The following is a 22651-nucleotide window of genomic DNA, read 5'->3' on the forward strand; positions in this document are numbered from 1 at the left end:
CCAGGACCACTGGCTGGGCTTGCTGGGCCTTCTTCTGTGCTCTGTGCCATGTCCTACTGGATGCTGAGGACAGTGGAGGAGACAAGAAGCTCATAGTCTGGTGGGGGAGGTAGATGATGACAACCCAGTGTTTTTTGTAGGGGGAGAAGGTGGCAGAGAAAGAAAAGGAAGGGTTGGGGCTGAGGGAAGTTTCCAGGCAAGTAATAACATGCAAGGGCTGGGGGCAAGGGTTTGACCCTTCTAGGAGTCAGAGGACTGATAGGGCGCAGGACAGGGATGAGATGGGTGGGTAAGGCTGGGAAGGTCCCCAGAGACCAGCTTCTGGAGGCCCCTCACATCCTGGGGAATCAGGCCACTAGAACTGGGCAGAGATCTGAGGTTGCTGCTGTTGTGTGGGTGTGAGATGATGTGGGAACAGCACAGGCCCTGAGGACCAAGAGGATGCAGGGGAGGAGGGACAGGGAGCAGCTGGGGTGACCTGGGTGAGTGGTGGAGGACACAACTGGGAGAATCCTAACACCCAAGAGTCACTGTGTCCCCACCTTGGGAGGAAGGCTTTGTTATTCCCATTTTAAGAGCATACTGAATGCCAGAGAAAGAAGTTACCTCTTCAAGGTCTCACGGGCAGGAGGCAGCAGAGCCAGGATCCAAGCTCAGGTTTGACTTCCAAGCCTTGAGGGGCGTCTGCTGAAATGTACTCGATGTGTGTCCGGATCTCTAGCTGAACCAGGAAGGAAATGCCTCAAGCCAGAACTCTTGCCAGCATGTCACCCAGGTATGCCGCTGAGATCTATACAACCTCTCATGGGCCTGCAGCCACCAGGGAAGTCCTCGCCTCCGGTCTCATACCAGGTCCAACAAGACAACAGTCCTGGGCACACCGGGAGCCTTGCTGGCCAAGCACGGCCTCTTCATGCCGGCCACTCCTGCAAATCAGCTTCCAGCACGTTAGAAGATACTTCCTTACCACCCCACGTGGCTCCAGTTCTGCTGGCTGGTGGCCCCTGGAGGCAACGACCGTGCACTATCTGTGCACCTTGCCAAACAGCCACCACCTTCTTGTACCTTCCTCCATCTTGTCAGAAAACCTCATTTGCATGGGACAGACCGAACCTGAGAACCTGAGATACGGCAGGACCTCCAGGTAGGGGGAGGTCTTCTCGCAGGTCCCAGGGGCAGAGGGATTTTCTGCAGGCCAGGGTGAGCTGTAGACACTGGCGGCTGTGGTGTCCCTGCTGGGGGCTCCTGGGTCTGTTGACCTCTAGCACGGTCAAGCCCAGGGGGGCATGGTAGGAGTCCCTGGAAGTCAGGGGCCTGATTCCATCTCTGCCCATTAAATCCCTCTTTCTGACCTCAGGCCAAACCCCTGCTTGGCACAAGTTACTGACCTCTCAGGATCGTACACAAAGGACACTGCTGTTCACAAGGCAGAGCGCCCCTCATGAAGGGGTGCAGGAGAAGGGACAGGCACAGTGGCCAATTCTGTAGGCAGCTCATGTGACCACGAAGTCTGTTTCCCTGCTGCCATCTCCACCACCCGGGGTGGTAAAGACAGGATGAGGTGATGCCTGGCAATCACGTGGGTGCTGGGACACTTCCTTCCAGCACTCAAATCCTGAGACTGTTACCAGCAGGGGCACCTAGAGGGCAGGGCGGGGAGGCGCAGAGCTGCTGTCGGCCTGCTGAGGGCAGCGGATGGCACCCTGGCCACTCCAACTTAAGGTCCGCCATGGTCAGGTAAAGGGAGGGGAGGAGCTGGCTCTGTCCTGAGGTCTCTCCTAGCTCGGAGGCCCAGGGACAAGTCCCCACACACTGCTGGATGCAGTGTGAACCTTGAACCTTGCAGGGCAGACTGGCCTGACAGCAACACCATGCCCTGTTGGGTGAAAAGGGCCCAAGCACGGGGGCCCAAAAATGGATCACAGAACAAACGTTACGATAATGTCAAGTTTAATCTGCCAAATATACAAGTTGGACTTGTGGAGCATGTTCTGCCTGGGTGCTGCACAGTAAACAGAGGTTTCTTGAAATGATCAATGGGCAAGGTTAAGAATGGGCCCTGGCTCTGGCCAGAAGGGTGGGAATGGGGCGGGGAAGAGCGAAGGGGACTGGCTGGGGACAAGCCATGACCCTCAGGGATCCAGGGACACGGGCTCCTGGACGACAGCCCCTCTGAGCGAGCACCCAGGCAACACAGACTGGGGCTGGTTGTTGCAAACTCAGCAGCAGCTGCCCCTCTGCACAACCAGCCCCTACTGTGCAATCTACGGGATAAACGGAAGCTCTTCTTACCCCACCTCCCAGACTCCCCCAACAAGAGTTCTGAATTCTAAAAACAGCAAAGACATTCCAATGGTTACATATGAAATGCTGTCCCGCATCTTTCTGTCTCAAAGATGGCAGCTGCCCCTTCCCCCAGCACCCTCCCACCATCCCCCCCCCCAAACGATTTCTGTGCCAAGATGAAAAGGAGGCCCCAGGCCAGGGTGGGGGCTCCTTGCCGTGAGGGGCTGCTGCAGCGGCGCCAGGGCAGGGCGGGCGAGACGCGGCAGAGGTCCTGGCAGAGCGGCCCAGGTCCCCGGTGCCTCCTCCCACAGGCCGTGCTACTTATTCAGGGACAGCGACTGCACTCGCTTTCCCGACAAGGTCGCGTCGTCTTTTGCTGAGGGCAGGAAGGGAACGGTTGGTGTTAACACAAGACCCCCTCCCTGCGCACACCCCCACGCACCCCAGAAGCACTGCCCTGGAGGGCCGAGGGACCTCAGAACACATTCTGGCAACAGACTCAGCTGGCAGAGGGGGAACAGACCAGGAAGGATTCCCGCAGGAGCCACCGTCCAGACATTCTCGCCAAGTTTGGGTGGCTGCCCCCGACACAGGGCCCCCAACACTCAAGCTACCGGCAAAGAGAAACTTCTTACCCCACCCAGAGGCAGAACCCCGTAATTACAGCCTCTTTTGTGGGGGCCGAAACCTCCAGTCAGCAACATCTGAAGTTCCTCCCCTGCCTGGGCTTTGTGAAGCAAGAGCAGGGAGCCGGGACAGCAGGCTACCTCCAGTGTGGTGACAACCCTGGGGCAACTAATTTCCAGATCTAGGCCTCAGTTTCCCCATGATCTGGTGAGGAGGCAGGACAGCATGCTGGTCCCTAAGGGCTCTTGAGGCCCCACATGAGACCAGGTCCTGAGTCAAATGCTCCTGTAAACCAGACCAACTCCCCACAGCTATCCTGGCCTAGGAAAAGGCTCCACCTCTGACCCCATTGGGAGGGAGGGCATGAGGGAAGAGGGACAGTTGGGCCAGATTTCACCTGGGTCTGGACCGTGAAGTCTGGTCCAGCCCAGCCCTGCCGCACCCTCTCAAGCCCCTCAGATGGACGGTGGTTCTCCGAGGTAGCTTTCCCAGCCACACAAGGCACCGGATAATTCAGTGGAACCTTCCAGCCTTGAAGGTCTGCCCTAGGTACATCCCTGCGGCTTCCCTCAGATGCTGTAGACAGTGCTCTGCTTAGATCCAAACCCTCATCTGACTTCCAGCTGCTGCTGAGCCCTCCCAACACCCCAGAAGGTTGGGGCAGAAACGCCCACCTCCACTGATGAGAAAGTAAGTGCATTTACACACAGGCTGGCCCTCCACCCAACAACCCAACCCCATCCCATTTCACAAGGACACTGAAGCGCAGGGTTTAGCGGCTTTCCCAGAAACCGTCAGGCAGTCACACCGGCAGCTCAGGACTTACCTTTCCTCTCCTCTTCTTTCTTCCTGGCAGCCTCTTCCCGCTGTTTCCGAATGATTGCCAGCCGGGCAAGGTCAGCTTTGGCTTGCTCTGTCTTCCCAGCTAAATGCATCTTCATGTAACGCTCTTTTGCTTTCTGCTTCTCGATTTCTTCTCTGTTTGGATAAAATGGTGTCATAAGGGACATCTTCCCCACTATTATCAGCCGAGCTAGATGTGGGAGCCAGAATAAAAGCCAAGTACTTGGGCCCGGAGCCCAAGTGGAAGAGGGTGCCCTTGCTCTGTGTGCCCCCTCCCTGATGGACACTCACCAAACAAGCAAAGGGACAGGCCTGGACTTCTCAGCGGGCTGGAGGAAGTTCAAGCAGTGTACCAGCTTCCCCAGACACGTAACATAGGATGGGGGTGAACTCAGCACACAGTGAACAATGTCTGCATTGGCCGGCGGGGGGATGCTGACTAGGGTCTGGTGTCCCCGGTAAGAAAGGGGGAGCAAAACCAGTGGACTGTGTATCAAGAGATGAGCAAGAGGAGGAAGACACTGGGAACAGGGAGTGGCCACAGATGGGAACCACACCCACCCAATCTCAGGTCCACAGGACATGGCACATTCTCCATTAGAGCAGCTCAGATGTGTAAGAGGCTGCCTTCAAAGTGGTGAGCCCCCACCAAGGAGGGTGTGGGCCTAAGAGCTCTACTCCCACAGGACAAAGGTGTCAGTCACCAACCCACTAGGTAGAGAGGTGATGGTCATTAGCTCCTCCCTCTCATTAAGTCTTCCCTCTGAGATCCTCCTCCCAGGCCTGAGATTCTGGAGTGAAGCGTGCACTTTCCACTGAGATATTAGATTGTCCCACTTATACCAGAATCCTGGACAAGCCAAGTATTGGAGGAGGGGACAGGGAAACCCTAACAGGAGCATGGGAAAGGGACTTGGCCTCCCAGAGGCCCTGACAGCACACCGCGCTGGGTGATAAGAAACAAGGCATGGGGCCTGGCCAGAGGGGAGGAGAGCCAGCCACCAAAAGTCAGCTGAGCAGATGTTTCGCCCAGGAGACTCTCAGTAAGACACGTGCAATAGAGAGGAGACTGGAACACCTGTCAGCCCAGCAGATCCTACCCTGGGAGGCAGGTGCAGGGTCAGGAGCCTCTGAGCTAGCAGCAGAGATCCAAACCAGGGTTGGGGGGTGGGGAGGGGGGTTCCCTGGAGGCATCTGGAACAATGAGCAAGACTACCAGAAGCTCTGCAAGGTCCTCTGGGTAAAGGCTCGGGGCCAGGCAGGATGCCGGCCTTCATGGCTTTCACTCTGCAGCCTCAAAGGGTGGGGGTAACAACAGGATCCTCTTCTTACTGGTGAGAAGGAAGCTACTGGAGGAGTAGAATCCTTAGCAGCCTCTCATCACACCCCGAACTTGTGAGCCTTTTCGTAAAACCCTCAGCCGTCATGAGGTTAGCACAGGAAGGCGGATTTAAATCTTAGCAGCCCAGGAAGGGAAAAACAAAACAAAACAAAACAAAACAAAACAAAACAGGACAGCTTTCCCTAGTGGCCTTCAACCTCTTATAAGGTCCCTGCTGTCAGCTGGTGGCCACGGAAAGTCCAGGCACTACCTGTCAAGGAATGGCCATGTGCAGGGCACTTCAGCACTCAATTGAGACCCTCATATAATCGCAAAGAGAAGGCTGTCTGCAGCTCCGTTTCCACCTGGGACTTAGGGAGCACTGGGGCAGCCAGCAGACCTCTCTGCACTGTGCTCTCTGCACTGTGAACCTCTGGGTTCTCCCAACCCCCACGGCAATGACATCAAAGAATGCAGGCCAAGAATGGTCAGACTGGGCTGGGTAAGGAACTGTCCCCAGAGTGGGGTGCTGTGGAGGAAGAGACTGTACCATAACCCTCCATTTCCTTGGGCATTACTTCAAGTGTGACGCTCAGGTCTAAAACTGTTGTTCTATTTTCCCTGTTGTGTTCCTACTGGTGAAAAATTATTTGTTTAGTGTTTCTGGAAAAGCTTCTATAGAGCCTTTGAGGAATGAGATAAACAAAAAAAAACAGATACCGTAGCTAGAGCCCTCACCCAGTCCCTGGGAACCCCAGGGCCCAGGAGGCAAGGGTAGGGGAACTGGGTGCCTCAGCCGCTCCTCCCACCCCGCCACGAAGGTCAGCCCCCTGCCCACGTGCCCAGGTCACAAGGCCCAGTAGCAGAGGTTACCGTTCTCTCCTTGAAAGCTCCTTGGGCCCATCCAGGTCCAGTTGTGTGACCTTTTTGGTTGTCTGTGCCACCCTGTTAGGGTTCTCAATGTCGATGAGCCCTTCCACGCCTTTGCGCTTTTGCTAAGGTAAGACAAGAAGCCGCCTGTTGGAAAAGTCCGTCCAGCAGAGCCCCTGAGGGCCATGCCCACCATCTCCCAACAGCCCCCCTGGGCAGGGACAAACTTCTGCTCCACCCCCGGACAACATGATGCTCGGCCCAAGCCTCACAGTGGGAACAGCACCTCGGGGTGTCTTCACCAGCCCAGGAGGTACAAGGACAGCAAGTGCACGTGACTGGAGCCCAACCTATGCCAAGTCCCAGCAACCGGAGGTTATTGTCTCAGATTCACAGGTGACAGAACAGAGGCACAGGACTGAACAACTTGCCTAAGGCCAACCAGGAAGCAGACCAATGAGCTGAGAACCCAAGCCCAACTCACAAGCTCTCAACACAGAGCACTACGCCCCTACTTCAGGCTCAGCCTCTGGAAGCTCACGTCTGACTGCAACAACCACTGCTGGGTCCCCAGGGCAGGCCACACTAAGGATGTTCTCAGGACCAATTCCAATTCCTACCCATCTCAGCTCATGGGAGGGAAATGTGACATGAGAAGGAGCCATGGGATCGCAGTCTACGGGTTTAGGGAGCCTGCACCTCCCACCTCCCCTGGGAGATGTTCAACAGGAGCACAAGTCCCCAGTATAGCAGGCTGGGCCCAAGTCTCAGGTGCTGTTGACCACAGCTTTTCTCTTTAAGTGACCAGGGAAACAGGTTCCAAATACCAGCCAATCTGACGCAGAGCTCCAGACGACAACATCCATTTGAGCTACCTGTGAACACGTCCACTTGTATGTTCATGTCACAAGCGACATGTGCCTAAATGGAACTCGAGACTCACCCCTCGCCTACCCTGCTCCTTCGACCATCCTTATGCCATAGCCTCATGCCTCCTTCCCTCAGTCCCTGGTCCCACCCTTCAGCAAACCCAAAAACACAGCATGAACCTGCCCCCTCTCCCCCATTGGCCCAGCCACAATTTCTTGTCTGGTGATCTGCTGCCATTTCCCCGCTTACATCCTCTACAATTTACTCTTTGCAGAGAAGCCACAACCACCTTTTAAAAGCAAATCTGGTCATCACTCTCTGCCACTTCAAGGCCTCCACCAGCTGCCCACTACCCGCAACAGTGAAACTCAAACCCTTCAACTGCCACTCGGGAGCTGCCCTGGCCAACCTCTCCTCCCACATCCCTAGCCACTCTACCCCTTACCCACCTAGGCACATGCCCACCAGCCTCCTGCTGTCCTGTCCGACCCCGGAGCCCCTGCACTTGCCAATCCGGCCACCCTGACGGCTCTGCACATTGGTTTTTCACACACCGGGCTCCAGCCTGTTTTTCAGATCTCAGTTTAAAAGTCACCCTCCTCACCACACACTGCTTCAAGTACCCATGATCAGTCCATCTTACTCATAATACTTGCTGCTACTTGAAATCATAACATTTGTTCACATCCTCATTGTCTGTACCTTGCTATTAAAACATAACCCCTTAAGATTGAAGACTCTGTCTGCATCCACCATTGGGAATGGTGACCAACAAGCACTTAACAGATGTTTGTTGAATGAATGAGTCCAAGTCCCAGGCCTCCACCAAACTCAGCACCTGGTAATCATCTTCTTCATCTTCACTCTCATCTGAGTCTAGGGATTTCTTCTCCTTTTTGGGGTCCCCCGCAGCCCCATCTCCACCTTCTTCTCCTTGTTCCTCTTCTTCCTGTTTCAGAAATGGACAACCTGCAAAATCAAAAATGCACAAACCCCCTAGACTGTGAACCCTGCTCCCACCACCTCCAGACTGTGGACCCCGAGGAATTAAACCCCCACAAGGCTGGGACCAAGTATGACAAGGGTCCTACTCTGTAACCCCGGCCCCTGGTAGGGGACCTGGGTCAGAGGCAGCCTATATATTTGGCTCCACAGCCTGGAAGCCATTCCCACACTCCAGCCTGGGTGAGAAGTTCATCTCCCAGGGTCGGAAGGACTCGGCTGTGGGGCGGGGAACCTCAGTCCCACTCAGCCCCCCTCCTGCTTCCCCAGCTGCCACATGCAGCTGCCAAACTGCACTGTTTTCCTAGGCAAGTCCTCCCGTGTTCCACTCCCACGGTGGAAATGGAGGGCCAGTCACTCGAGCCTGCCCCTGCAGATGCCCTGCTGCGCTGACTTCCCGGGACAACGCTCAACATGCCACTTCCCTCCACCTTTCTTGCTTCCCCACCAAAAACATTCCTAACAAAGCCAGTACATCCTTCCCCCTACCACTTGCCCACATACTCTCCAAGGTCCCACTTAGCTGGCAGCTCCTCCATCCAGCCCTCTGCCCCCTCCCCCATTCAAATGCAGCCCCTCCCTTCTAGGGGCTCCCAGGCCCTTCACAGCAGTGTCACCCATCCAGCCTGACTGTGCTCTTTTCGGCCCTTATTCAGGCAAGGATCTAATGGTGTGGTCAGGGATGTGGACATTGACGAGGATAGAAATATTCCACTTCCTGACAGTAGGCTGGAAAAAACACTGCAGGAACAGAGTGGAGGGAACTGCTAAGCTTGGACCAGAGGGGGCAGGGTGAAGAGCATCAGTGAGAATCATAGAGGAGATGACTCTGAGCAAGGTCTGGAGGAACGAAGGGTGCTCTGCCTGCTGGGGGTGAGGGGAGGCAGGGCACTATGTTGTGCTGGGTGTGGCATGGCTACAGCAGACAGATGGGGAGTGCGGGGAGTTTGAGCTATGGATGGGCAGGGCCTGGCAAAACGACAGCTCCCAGAAAGCAGGACACAGGACCAAGAAGAGACCCCCACTAAGGCGACCATCGCTAAAAGAACAAAGTTCTAATTGATTCAATCAGAAGATACCTCTCCTCTTCACTGTCGCTGGTTGTTCAGGGACACCCGCCTGCTGCCCGTGCCCCGCGCCCCCCCCCCCCCCCCCTCAGGTGCTGGCTTCTGCCTAGGAATTGGTGGTCCCTGCCTGGCCTCTCTGGATGACAAAGAGGCAGGGCCCTGCCCTGGGCCACTGGAGTGGCTGGCACAGGCACGTACTCACCCTGGCCTTCTGCTTCTCAGCCTGGAGCTGCGCGTCGATCTCCTCAGGGCTTGTGTACTGCCGTGCCCGGCCTTTGTGGCCTCCCTTTCTCCCTGCACGAGGATCGGCAGTTTAGGAGGTGGGAGGTAATCAGCTTCCCTGATTGCCCTGAGCCCCAAAGGGCTGCCTCCTGCTTGAGGCGCTGTCATCAGAGGCTGCAGAGACCTCCCCTACCCCTCACCAAGCACCACCCAAACCTATTCTCCTCCCTTTACATATCCAAAGGGACAAAAGAGGCAACATGCGACCACCTGACGCCGCACCAAACTACGTGCTAGACATAGGTTCCTACAGATAAGACCTGAGAGGAGGATGTGGGAGAGGGCACGCTGCATCTAATAACTGGCTAAATCCCATGGTGCCTTAGAATCCAAACTCAGGTCAAAATGCAGTAAGAACATTTAACACTACAGTCCTTTTTACTTGCAAAAGTTCTGGCACAACCATGGACCCTCTTGAGCCAGGACAATGGACTGACCCCTGCTCTGCTGGTTCTGGAAGATGCTGAGGTAGTTGTGGCCTGAATCTAGCCCCACCTTTGAGCCCATATGTGGAGAATCATGGCTGATCCCATTCTAAAGACAAGACACTAAAGATTGAAACCGAATGATGAAGAGCACGAATGCTGGAGTCTGACCCTCAGGCTCAAATCTCAGCTCTACAACTTACAAGCTTTGGGAGGGTACCTGACCTCTCAGTCTCAGTGTCTTCAGCTGTGTCCCTACCTCCTGGAGTTGTCATGGGAATGAATTTGTTAACACATGTAAAACTGTTGGAACAGTGCCTGAGATCGGATTAAGCACTACAAAAACGTATGCTGTGTTTGCTAATTTTCTAATAAGGTATTTTGGCAGGAGATAAAAAACAAAGCCACTGACCACATTAGTGATTCCCTATAAAAGTCAGGGAATATGGGACACCTGGGTGGCTCAGTCGGTTAAGCGTCCAACTCGGTTTCGGCTCAGGTTGTGATCTCATGGATTGTGGGCTCAAGCCCCACATTGGGCTCTGTGCTGACATGGCAAAGCCTGCCTGGGATTCTCTCTTTCCCTCTGTCCCTTCCCCTATCGTGCTATTTCAAAATAAATAAACATTAAAAAAAAAAAAAAAAAGGTCAGGGGATGTAATGAAACACTTTTTGTTCACCTGAGCATTATACTATAAGGAAAAAACCCTAAACCTATTGGAAACTTTCTTGCATGTGGAGTAAGAAACATAGCTGGCAAAGTTAAAGCTGAAAATAAAGCTGACTCCCTTCTAACAGTTAAAAGTGTGATTAGCAATTAAAGTTCATCTAAGAGTATCAGTCTGAGCCTCTTGAGCTAGGACAATAGACTGACCCCTGCCCTGCTGGTCCTGGAAGACGCTGGGGTGGTTGTGGCCTTAATCCATCCCCACCTCTTCTGGAAGCTTCGGCCCAGCTGATTTCTAGTGAGTCTGAGTGCAGAGAATCTGTAATTAGACAGCCACAGCTTCTCTGGACTCAAGAGACAGTAGCAGAGATACCAACCTCCTCTTATTTCCTAGACAGCAGCTGCAAAGCCATAATTGGGCTGCTACAGATCACACCACCCATTTTTAATGACTACCTGGGTTCCCGGGGGGTGTCTCAGTCTACGCTCATCCAAGTCCTATTGTGAGAGATCAAGCTTGCCAGTTAAAAAAAAAAACAAAAAAAACCCAACAAGCTTTCCAGGCCTCTCAATATTCCAGGCAGTAATAACAACTCAAAACTGGCTACTACGCGCTGTCATTCCGCACACTTGGCTAGGGGATATGGACCTTAGTTCAGACTACAATAACTTTTACCAGCATGCCTTTGAAAATGCTTTACAGTTACTAATGGAAACAAGAGTTCATCCTTTTCTCTTGGATAATTTTATACTTAAAAAAAAAAGTCTTGTTTTCTTTTGCTTTTCAAGCAAATAAACCCAAGCAAAATAGGTAAATCTTATCTGCTCATAAAGCTTTTCACAAGCCAAAGGCCAAGTCATTTAACCAAGAATTCATATTTGGGATTCTGTAACCTCCAACTTTGACTCAAACTATCTATGAAGTAGGACACTTAGAACCAGAATTCTGGAACCAGAAGGGTTCAGATGGCACCCTCATTTTGCACAACAGGAGGCTGTGCAAAATGGAAGACACCTGGCTCTTCCTACCAGGCTAAATCAACAGAGAGGTAGGTTTAAATGGATTCGATTCTGTAAGCCCCAATATCTCTGCAAGTAGAGAGTCAGGAAGTCATTTAGGTTTGAAAAAGCTCCAAGTAGATTTCCTGTGGGCTAAAGCATCTTAACCAACAAGACACTTGAGCTACCACTATTAACCGAACATCTGTTCTGGGCCAGAAGTTAGCCAGGCACTTTGAGTGCTCCATTATTTTATGACCTCTATCTCCAGCTCTCCAAGCTAAGGGTTATCAGCCAGGTGTTCCAGATGACAAAAATGGGCAGGAATTAAATAATTTGTTTCAGGCCACAGAGTTGGGCAGTGACACAGCTAGACTTGAAATCAAGAACTACGGACTCTTAGGGGAAAGAGAAAGGACTGTCTACGATGCACTGGGAAGCCACGCATCTTCTACCCTCTTGGCCAAGAAATTGACGAAACCGTATAAATAATGCTTAGCGAGCGCTTGACTGCCTGGAGCTGTGCTGCGCACTCCACGTGTATCACCTGGTGGTGTAAGCCTCACATCACTACTATGAGGTAGGTACAATCAAAAGCCCCTTGCAAATGAGAAAACTGAGACACAGGGAGGTTAAGCGACTGGCTCAGAGACACACATAGAGCCGCTGCCGAATAGGGACATTCAAAGCCAGTCAGCCAGCCTCGAGAGCATCAAGTTAGGTCTCATTAGGCAGGCCTCACTCGCCCGGAGCTCGAGAGGCCCCACGTTTTACGCGCAAGGCAGACGGGCTCGGCACAGGCGCGGGACGCGGTGACTCAGTCCCCGCGAGCCTGGAAGAGGGAGTAAACTCCAGGTCCCTCAGGCCAAGAGAAGCGCGCCCCAGATCAGGCCTTCGGCGTCGGCGAGGAGCAGGAGCCTTGGGTCTCCTCAGACCCCCGAAGGAGTGGCTCGTAGCCACTCCGGTCCTCAGTTTCTCCATCGGGACAATTGGGCGCCGAGGCCCAGGCCTGGCCCTCAGCCGGCGCGGACGTCCTCCCTCGGCGCCGCTCTCCGAGACACCCGCGGGCAGAATGAACAGCGGGAGCCGGACTCGGGCAGCCCCTCGAGGCCCGCAGGCCACGCGCGCTTGGCCCTCACCTCCTTTAGGCATCGCGGATCCGGCGGCTGCGGCAGCGGCGGCGGCGCCTCGAACTGACACCGGAACCGGAAATACCTCGGGCTCAACTTCTTCCGCCCGGCCCAGTACCCTCAGCGCGCCGCCGCCGCCGCCGTCTCCTCGAGGACCGGGGACTTCAAGGAGGCCGGAGCACGAAGACTGTCCCGCGAGCCGCCTGACTCCGGGCTCGTCCGCGCGCTGCCCAGGCAACAGCGCCCCCAGTCCCTCAGCCCCCGGGGAGACGCGTGAGCCTGCCGGTCTCCCCCCGGGAAGTGACGGCAAAAGGCAACAGCGGGCTGGAATTTGTACAGGCGGAGCTGCAGACACCTAAAATGACGCAATCTCAGCGCGAGAAAGGGAGGGGATCCGCGAGGACCTCATCCTGGAGAGATTACCTGGGAAGCGGAAGCCGTCGATAAAGAGGCGGCTGACGGCGACGGTGGTTCAGGTGAGTGCTTTTCCTGTGTTCTCTAGTACCTTGGTGACCGCTAAGGCCAGGAATCGGAGGTCTGCACTGGCCCAGAGGCGGTGGGAGCGGTTGGCTTGGGACGGGTGCGGGGTTCTGGAGCGGGAGGTCAGAGTGAGTTCCCGAGAAGAGTCGGCGCCTGGTTCGTTCTGCCCAGGGAATGGGTTTAGGGGTTCTCTTGCTTCTAGGTTCCCACTCCTCCCACTGTTTTCTCTCCCGAAAATGTTTTCTGTCTAAATGCTGTTTGTTCTTGTAAGCTCGGCCCAGATGTCCTCTCAATGAGCCTTTTGTACAGTCGCGACTATAATGTTTTCCCTCCCTAGCTCCGAATGCCTTTCCACGCTCTTCTTACGAGCGCTGCCACCTCTTATACCACCCGACACCCCTTGATCTAGTTGCTTCCTACCAGTTTTCTGTTGTGGGTTGTCCTCTGACCTCCAGATGAGCCAGGGCTCTCGAATTTCCCTGGGTCATAGCAAATTGGTGTCCCGTATCTTTGTTCTTCCAGCCGGGCGCGCTTGGGCAGGGTCCAGATTCTGACCATCTCTAGCTTCAGAGCAGGGAAGATACGTCCAAAGACCACTGATTTGGGAGTCAGGAGCCCCCCCCCCCCCCCCCCCCCGCCATCCGAATCATACTTTGCCAGTTTTCATCTGTGTGACTCTGACTTTACCTGCAGAAGTTTCATTTCTCATCGGTAAGGTTGTTAGTGGAGGATTAAGGAAAGGAGGCTGGGGGGGGGGGGTGGACATTGTAAACTGTCAGGCACCCCACAGAAGGGAGGGACCGATGAGTTTGGGGGATAGGAGTCTGCTATGCTGCACAGTAGGAGGTAATTAACCTGAATTTGCTTTGCCACCTAGAAATGCCTTGTGGCTTGAAAAATGTGGTTGTTTAGATTTGGACTGGCTAATTGTGTGGACTTTATATAACTTGCCTTTATGTAATACTTTGTTGGGTTTGAAGATTCTTTGGGGGTGCCTGGATGGCTCAGCTGGTAGAGTATATGGCTCAGGTCATGATCCCAGGGTCATGGGATGGAGCCTGTGTTGCGCTCCGTGCTGAGCTCCTACTTAAGATTCTTTCTCCCTCTCTGCCCTGTTTGTGTGCTCTCTCTCTTAAAAAACAAACAAATGAACAAAAACTCCTTGGCAATCAAGCTAATTCACTGCTCTCGTTTTACAGATAAGACTGAAGACCAGAAAGGGAATGTGACCTCCCCTAAAGTTACAGTAATTGGTAGAGCTGGACAAGAACTTGAGTTTGTAACTGAAGAGATCAGAGATCTTTCTGTTACACTCTTGGGAAGCAGACCCTGAGGTACTTTGACTTGACAGCATCTTTTTCCCTTTTAAACACTCATTCCCTGGTCTCTCCCAACCATAGCCCTTCCCACACTATGTTGTAATTGCCTTGTCACTTTCTACCTCCTTGCTAGAATGTCACCTTCTCAACTATAGAAATTGTGTCTTACTCTTTGTTCTGTGTTCCCAATATCCAGTACAGGGCCAGGCTCATAGGTGATGTTAATGATAACACCAAAAAGTCTATTAAACACATTTAATGTAGGCATGTTGCGTATAACTACAGTTAAATCTTCACAATGGTCCTATAGGTAGATTATATTATCCCCATTTTACAGATGAAGAAACAGAGTTAGGGAAGTGAATGTGCACCAAAATGGTGGTTAGTGAAGGCCTTTGGGGATCTCAGGTTCAGAAACCAATCCATTTAATTTTCCTCCCCCAGATCTTTGCAAATTATCTTGTGGGAAACATGCCTAAAGTCAAAAGAAGCCGGAAAGCTCCCCCAGATGGTTGGGAGTTGATCGAGCCGACACTGGATGAATTAGATCAAAAGATGAGAGAAGGTGAGTGGGGGAGTTCGCGACTGGGTGAGGTGTGTCTAAGGGTCACAGGCTTAGATGACCCCCCAGGGGCCAGGCATAAATGCAAGTATCAGTGGGAAGAAACAGGCAGCACCACTATGGCCTCCTGACACTGACGTGTTTTGTTTGCTTATTAACTCAGGAATGTTCTATGTCCTGGAAAATAGGATGGCACCAATGAAAAGGTCCTCAAAGCCGTTTTGGGGCCAACTAGATATGAAAGCTTTAGAGACTAAAGATCGAATAGCAGACCTATAATTAGTTACTGTTTTGGTTAGGTACATATTTAGAATTTTACAAAATATGTTTACTTGGGAAATCCTGTCCTTTTTCATTTTCACATTTTCTGAAACAGTTTTATTATTCTTCTTAATAAAAATATTGGGTCTTTGACACTGGTTTCATCATCACTTTGTTTCTGCATTATACACTAGTTTTTTACAATGTACGTTCCCAAAAAATGTCGATGATCCTGAACTTTGTGAATCATGTAGTATGATTTTAGAAAATTTGTCCGAAGCCATGAGCCTTATATCTTATATGATCACAGTGTAACTACTTACTGAATTGCTTTTTAAAGCGGTCCTTTCTTTAAAGCTTTTTGGTAACTAACCCTTGTTATGAGGTCATACCTCCAGCAATAATTATTAAATCATTGTTAAGTCACGTTGCCTTTTTTCCCCAAAAGTGATTGTATCAGATAACTTCTGTTAAATACCTAGAACTTCCAGTAATCAAGGTCATTTTTGGCTGAGAGATTTCTTCCCCAAACTGATCTCTATTCAAAATAAAGGAACCTGGAGAGCACTATAATAGAAAAGATTTTGTGAGTCCTTGAAAATTGTCTCCAAAAGAAATATTCTCTTCCATTTTTGTTTAATCATATAGGCCATCAGCATTTCTTTGCTTTCCCATTTTTTGATAAACTCACAGGTGTAAGACCTGTTTCATGTTGTCCTTCCTTCCATTATGAAGAAAACAGTGGATGGCAGGTGGCACCAGACTTGGCTTTAGTGTTGGGAACAATAGGAAACTCGGAGGATGTGGCAGACTGGACAGGGGCAGGAGCTGCTATTCACCCGAAGCCCATTTTACCTTGGGATCCAGGCTAAGTTTTGCCAAATTTTATGGGCCGGGGGGGGGGGGGGGGGTTCCCCAAGAGAAGCCAGAAATCCAGCTGTTTTATGTGAACTGGTTTTTTTTTTCTCCAGGTTTATTTTGAGAGAGCGAGAATGAGCGGGGGAGGGGCAGAGAGAGAATCCCAAGCAGGCTCTGTGTGAGAGCACAGAGCCTGATGCAGGGCTCGATCTCCTAAATCATGAGATCATGACCTGGGCCGAGACCAAGAGTCAGATGCTTGACCAGCTGAGCCACCCAGGTGCCCCCATGTGAACTCTTCTAATTTAAAATTCAAACTTAAAAAAACAAGATTCCGACTCTTGATTTTGGCTCAGGTCATGCTCCCAGGGTCATGGGATTGAGCCCCACGTTGGGTTCCATGCTATATGGAGCCTGCTTAAGATTCTCTCTCCCCTGCTCACACTTTAGCAACAACAGCAACAAAACCCGCAGGTATTTGTGAAAGGAGCCAAACAAAGCCTGCCTTCAGGCTGGCTGGGGCTGCTGGTTTCTCATTTGTAGCCTCTAGCACAACTTTTGCCTGTGGTATCTGTGGCCACACTCCTAGACATGGGGGACCCTTGTGTGGCTTTTGGCACAGAGGAGCCCAAAGCCAGTGGCATTACCAGGCCTGTCCTGATCTGAGGGCCACTTACAGGACAACTCACACTTACTGAAGCAGATGGAGAGTTCCCGTTTTCTCTTGTAGTTTGTCCCCAGTGTTTGCTAGCTTGACTCTTGACCCTGCCTGGCTCTTTATGTGTCTGTTAGGTCATACTCAAGTTTTTGTACAGCTGCTGTGGCCCTGGAGGTCCCCAAAGAGCCTGATTATAGCAACTGAGGGGCAGAGATGGGGGAAACTGTGTGGCAGGGGAGTTTGGTGGGTAACTCAGAAATAAAGGCACTATTTCTGTGGACTATAACCAGGACTTGTAAATAACTGCTTTTATAAGGACTTTAAACTAGTTGAAAATAAGCATAAACACTTGCATAATGAACCCTTAGCTAGATTTTTAAACAATAACATTTTAAAAGAATTGTTGCCAAGGTTTTGAAGTTAACGGGCAGCTGCTTTTGAAGTTTTTGGCATTAGCAAAGTGGCAAAAAGCTACATCTAGTTTGCGCCACGATGCCCCTACCCCCGGCCTTTCTTCCTGCCCTATCCTCCTAGGGGCAGGACTCTGCATCAGCCACCAGAGACGGCGTTCCACTTTGTGTGTGGACCTGTACAAAACAACATCCAAGAATGTGCACGTGGTTTTGGGAAAATGGGTCCAAACGGGACTTTAAAAATGGGAGTGCTGCTATGATTAAAAGACTGAAAAAATGACCAAAGCTCAGGGAGGGAGGCTCTGCTTCCAGCTGCAGCCTAGGCAGCAGCGTGCCCTTCCCTCAGTGGCTTATCCGGATGCATGGCTTTCCACACTCTGCCCAGGTGACCACATCTTCTTCAGCCGTGACTCAAAACTAGACTCTATATACCAGCTGCCTATGGAGTGGCCCCATTTGGACATCTCAAACTTAACCATTTCCAGAACTGAACCATTCATCCACCCCAGAGCTGCTTCCGTTCTGAGGCCACAACCACGGACCCATCCTGGACTCTTCTCATTCTTTCTTCCTATCCAAGCATCTAAGACATCCAGATTCCTAAGAAGGGTGACAGGATGGAGGGAATGTTGTGAGACAGATCAACAAAGTACAACGTCTGGATGTTGTTTGGACCTTAATTCAAACACATGCGTTGTCAGCAGGTGTTTTTGAGGCAATGAGTGAAAACTGAACTGAGTATGGTTGCTAATAAGGAGGAATGGTTGGTTTTGTTGTGTGGGATATTAGCATTGTGGATCCTTTTTTAAAAGTCTTTAACATGTTAGAGATACATAGATATTTATGAATGTGACATTTGATGGTTTGAGATCACTTTAAAATACTTCAGTCTCCCACCCCCAGAAGTGGGGAGAACCAGATAAAATAAAAATAGCTGAATACTAGAAATGTTTGAAGCTGTGTGGTAGGTCTTGGGGGTCCAATATGCTGTTTTGTGTACATTTTAAATTATCCATAGTGCAATGTTAGAAAATCCACAAGTCTAAATTTTGATTCCTTTTAAATTCCACCACATGGTCCAAGCTACTCTCACCTGGATTACTTCGGTAGCTTCCTACTTCTCTCCCTACAGTCTTTTCTACAGAGCAGCCAGAGTGAGGGCTTCAAATTGTTAAGTCAGATCACAGTCTGCTCAGGACCCTCCAGTGGTTCACTTCCCCATCAGAGCAAAACCAAAGTCCTGACACACCTGGGTGGTTCAGTCAGTTAAACATCCGACTTTAGCTCAGGTCATGATCTTGCAGTTCGTGGGTTCCAGACCCACATCGGGCTCTGTGCTGACAGCTCAGAGCCTGGAGCCTGCTTTGGATTCTGTGTCTCCTTCCCTCTCTCTCTCTCTCTCTCTCTCTCTCTCTCTCTCTCTCTGCTCCTCCCCCACTTGCACTCTGTCTCAGTCTCTCAAAAATAAACAAAGTCCTTGTGTGGCCTTCCAGGTCAAACACTGTCTCACTGCAGCCCCCTCCTTAGTTCCATCCCCTGTCTCTCTCCCTTATCCCCTGCCCACAACTGCTGTTCCTGGATCCCTAAGTAGTCCTGCCTCAGGGCCTTTGCATTGCTGTTTGCCTTATAAGCATGTTTGCCCCTCCCCTTTTTTACTTAAAACTATTTTTTGATGTTTGTGAGAGTGAGCGAGCATGAGCAGGGGAGGAGCGGAGAGGGAGACAGAGGATCCAAAGCAGGCTCCACACTATGAGCACAGAGCCTGACATGGGGCTTGAACCCATGAACCATGAGATCAAAACCTGAGCTGAAATCAAGAGTTGGCTGCTTAACCGACTGAGCCACCCAATGCCCCACTCCCTTCCCCCTTTTAAATTGGGATCTATATCATGCACATGATTTTAAATCATGCACATGCACATGATTTGATATGTGTATATGAAATGATTAACACAACGTGACATCCAGGCCTTACAAACGCACCATACAGTATTATAAATTATAGTCCTCATGCTATGCCTTACATCTCCAGAACCTGTCTTCTAACTGGAAGCTTGTACCTGTGATCCCCTTCACCAATTTTGCCCAGTCCCCAGCCCACCCCTTGTTTCTTAAGGTCTGTGATCAGATGTCCCTCTTGTGCCTTCTTTGATCACATGTATAAAGTGGCAGTCCCCCCTCTCCCCACTTGCCATTCCCTCTGTGTTCTCTCTGGCCTCTACCACTTACCACCACGTGCTGATCTGCTTCCCTCCTCGGAACGGGGCTCCAGACCTGCTCTGTCTGCCCCACTGCCTTGTCTTCGGCACTCGATCAGGGCCTCAGCTGCAGCAGGCACACAGTGCGCACTGCTCAGGCCTCAACACCTGCCTTTTGCTTGGATCACAGAATCCTGTTCGTGGAGCTGAGTTCTACATCCTAAGTCATAGAATGTCCCCAAAGTTGGAGAAATGGAGGCACATTTTTCTTGACCCCTCCTCCCCTTTCTCCATTCTCTAAAAACTGAGTCAAGGTGATAAAGATCAACTTGGAGCTGCTAAGAGACAGAATTGCCACTTCAATCATGTTTAAATCATGTGGCTCATTTTTTATCTTTGTTAAAATAACAGCTCTATTGAGACAGAAGTCATATTCTGTAAAACTTGCCCTTTTGAAGTGTTAAGGGTGTTCAGTATATTCAGAGTCAAGCAACCATTACCCCTCCAAAAGAAACCCTGCACCCTTCAGTAGTGCCTCCCCCGCCCCCCAGTCTGAGGCAACCACTAACCTACTTTGTGTCGCTGCAGATAGTCATCCAGTAGGTGGGCTTTGGGGAGGAGGTTTTTTTCACTTGGCTTCATGTTTTCAGGGTTCATCCGTGTTGTAGTAAGTCCATACTTGATTTCTTTTTACGGCCGAATGATATTGTCCTGTGGGTGGGTTATGTTTGGTGTATCCATTCATCAGTTGGTTGAGGCTGGGTTGTTTCTACTTTTGGCTATTGTGAATAATGCCGCCTAAACATTCATAGAGGAGTTTCGTGTGCATGTGTTTTCAGTTCTTTTGGGAATATACCTAGCAAGAGAACTGCTAGGGCACTTGGTAACTGTTTAACTCCTGGAGGAAGTGCCAGACTTTTCCGGAGAGGCTAGGCTGCACCATGTTACATTTCTACCAGCAGAATATGATCCAATTTTTCCACATCAACACCTGTTACTGTCACTTTGATGACAGCAAACCTAGAGGGTATGAAGTAGGATTTATTCTTTATCCCTAGTTATTTAAAAAACAAAACAAAACAAAACATTGTGACCTGTGATTGAACGCTGCCTGCCACAACAAAACAAACACACCCCTTTTTCTCCCCAGCTGAAACAGAACCTCATGAGGGAAAGAGGAAAGTGGAATCTCTGTGGCCCATCTTCAGGATCCACCACCAGAAAACCCGCTATATTTTTGACCTCTTTTATAAGCGGAAAGCCATAAGCAGAGGTAATTAGCTAAATTCTCTTGGCCTGGACAACTTGAGTGGCTTTCACATTTATTTAATGGTTCTTATTCTTACAGCCTTAGCAAATGTCATTTGTCTTATCACTAAAAAAGGCGGGGAGGGACCACTGTTGGCGAAATAGTCTTTTTAAGGAAGAGTAGTGATGGGTTGGGGCAGCTGTGTTATACCGTGGTCTGATGCCCTTTCCCCATTTTTTGGACAGAACTATATGAATATTGTATTAAAGAAGGCTACGCAGACAAAAACCTGATCGCAAAATGGAAAAAGCAGGGGTATGAGAATTTATGCTGCCTGCGGTGCATTCAGACACGGGACACCAATTTTGGGACGAATTGCATTTGCCGGGTCCCCAAAAGCAAGCTGGAAGTGGTAAGTGAGGTCTCCGCCCCTGTAACATCTGATGATCAAGTTGGAGGTTCCTTTTTCAGTTCAGAAGTGTGTCCTGGGTGACGCCAGGGGATTTTACACTGTTTTGTTGGGCTGGAAAGTAGTCCTTATTGCTGGATGGCCTGCTGGCCATTCCCAAGAGAGGGAATCGCTCTCTCGGGGAACCCACACCCGGCAGTTTGGCAGCAATGGCGTGTTAGGTCTGGGGGGGTCAGTCTCAACTCCACCCTTGGGCAAGTTACTGAAGTCCTTCCTCATGTATGACCTGGGGGTGGGAAGGCTGAGTCAGGGAAGCACAGGCCAGTAAGCAGACATTCCTGTCCTTCCCCTCTGGGGCTCACTCTTCAGGTACCCTTTTTTCCAGGCCTCCTTTTCCTCAGAATTACACTGTATTTCTTCTGTCAGAACCTTGTTCTCTGGGGAGCTCCGGAATGATGCTGGGTGTGCAGTAGCTGAGCTTACAGCATCAGCCTCTCTGAACTGGAGCTAGAGAAGGAGGCAGACAGTTACTGTGATGTTAGCCTTAGTGGCCTTTGAGTGCAGCACCCTTGGCTGCTCGTTGTGGGCCGAGCCGGGTGGTCAGACTGGACTGCCTGCCTCCCAGTTGGCCACCTGTCACACAGGCGCCTCATCACAGGGTCCCTCTATGCTGCACACTAGTTACAGTTTACAGAGCTTTGACTCCAGGCACGGGGCTTTAGCTCAGCAGGTAGCTCTGTCTCCCTGAATCACGTGGAAGGCCAAAGGGCAGGGGGCATCGAAGAGGGCTGCCTCCCCAAGGGAAGAATCTGGGTGTGAATTTTCTGGTAGGGGCAGGGAGAGGTGGTGAAGTGGCAGAAGCCTCCCCTCTGAGAGCCCCAGGATTCTGTGGTGGCATTGGGTCTGGGGTGCTGCCCCAGCCCTGCGGCCAGGATAGAGCCTGCTTTAGCTTTAGTTGGGTTTCACCTTCTGATCTTGTTTGCTTAGGTAAGGGTCTTGCTCCTCCAAAACAGGAAAAAGGAAAATCAAGACAAATCACTGCTCTAGGGCCTTCTGTTGGGCAAGCCCCCAGCCAGACATTGGGGCCCACCTGGTCCAGGGGATAGGACTCTTCGGCTGCCATATAGATTCAGGTGTACGTCCTCTTTCCCGGTGCCCCCACTAGAAAGTTCCCCAGCCCAGAGGCCCCTGGCACTGAGCCCCAAGTAGTACACAGACCCAACTTCCAGCGCATTGAAGGGTGTGTCATGCTCACTTCATAGAATAACAAGAATTGCTCACAGGTTTTTTTTTTTTTCCTTTTGTGGTGGGGGCATAAGCATGTACATAGAATTTGCATATATTAAGTGCACAGAAGTGTAGCTTCAGGGTCCACAGTAGCTGTTTCCATCCATCACGGAGGGCGTTCTGAAGAGTGTCACGGTAGATCGTGAATGTCCCACCACCTTCTTGGTGGGAGGATTGCCGCGTGTGGGGGAAGTGCGGTGTCTCAGCCGTCCTCTGTTGCAGGGCCGGATCATCGAGTGCACGCACTGCGGCTGTCGGGGCTGCTCTGGCTGAGGCCCTCGGGCCCCGACCTCTCTTCACCCTGAACCTTGGACTTCGCAGGTTTCTGCCTGTCCCATCACGCCTTCTCCTGGGAGCAGCTCTTCTCGCAGAGCGGTGCTCCAGGCCCGAGTGGGAGCATGGTCTCTACATGTTAAGGCTTTGGTGTTTATCAGCTGTGATTTGTAGAAATAAAACTTTTAAACCTTTTGGGCCCTGCATTTGTTCTTTCAGAGAGCCAGCCATCTGTAGAACCCAGTGGGTGAGCACCAGACCCCAGTGACCCGTCACCCTTGGGACTCAATCCTGA

General features: G+C 51.3%; 2 protein-coding genes across 2 annotated transcripts; one reads left to right on the forward strand and one right to left on the reverse strand.

The window, feature by feature from the left end:
- Positions 1-1933: 1933 nt before the first annotated feature.
- On the reverse strand, positions 1934-12533 carry PDAP1 (PDGFA associated protein 1). The gene is made up of 6 exons (XM_060649487.3): positions 12399-12533; positions 9089-9180; positions 7656-7766; positions 5951-6072; positions 3740-3891; positions 1934-2662 (listed from the first exon to the last, which is right to left on the reverse strand). Exons 1-6 carry the CDS (start codon positions 12409-12411, stop codon positions 2604-2606), a joined length of 549 nt encoding a protein of 182 aa, XP_060505470.1. The 5' UTR covers positions 12412-12533; the 3' UTR covers positions 1934-2603.
- Positions 12534-12666: 133 nt separating this feature from the next.
- BUD31 (BUD31 spliceosome associated protein) lies at positions 12667-22551 on the forward strand. Its single transcript, XM_060649489.2, has 6 exons — positions 12667-12865; positions 14069-14203; positions 14633-14753; positions 20289-20411; positions 20633-20799; positions 22306-22551. The coding sequence occupies exons 3-6, from the start codon at positions 14660-14662 to the stop codon at positions 22354-22356; spliced, it is 435 nt and encodes a 144-aa protein (XP_060505472.1). The 5' UTR covers positions 12667-12865; positions 14069-14203; positions 14633-14659; the 3' UTR covers positions 22357-22551.
- Positions 22552-22651: the final 100 nt, after the last annotated feature.

This window comes from Panthera onca, chromosome E3 (assembly GCF_046562875.1).
Source record: "Panthera onca isolate mPanOnc1 chromosome E3, mPanOnc1 haplotype 2, whole genome shotgun sequence".
In the NCBI taxonomy this organism is placed as follows: domain Eukaryota; kingdom Metazoa; phylum Chordata; class Mammalia; order Carnivora; family Felidae; genus Panthera; species Panthera onca.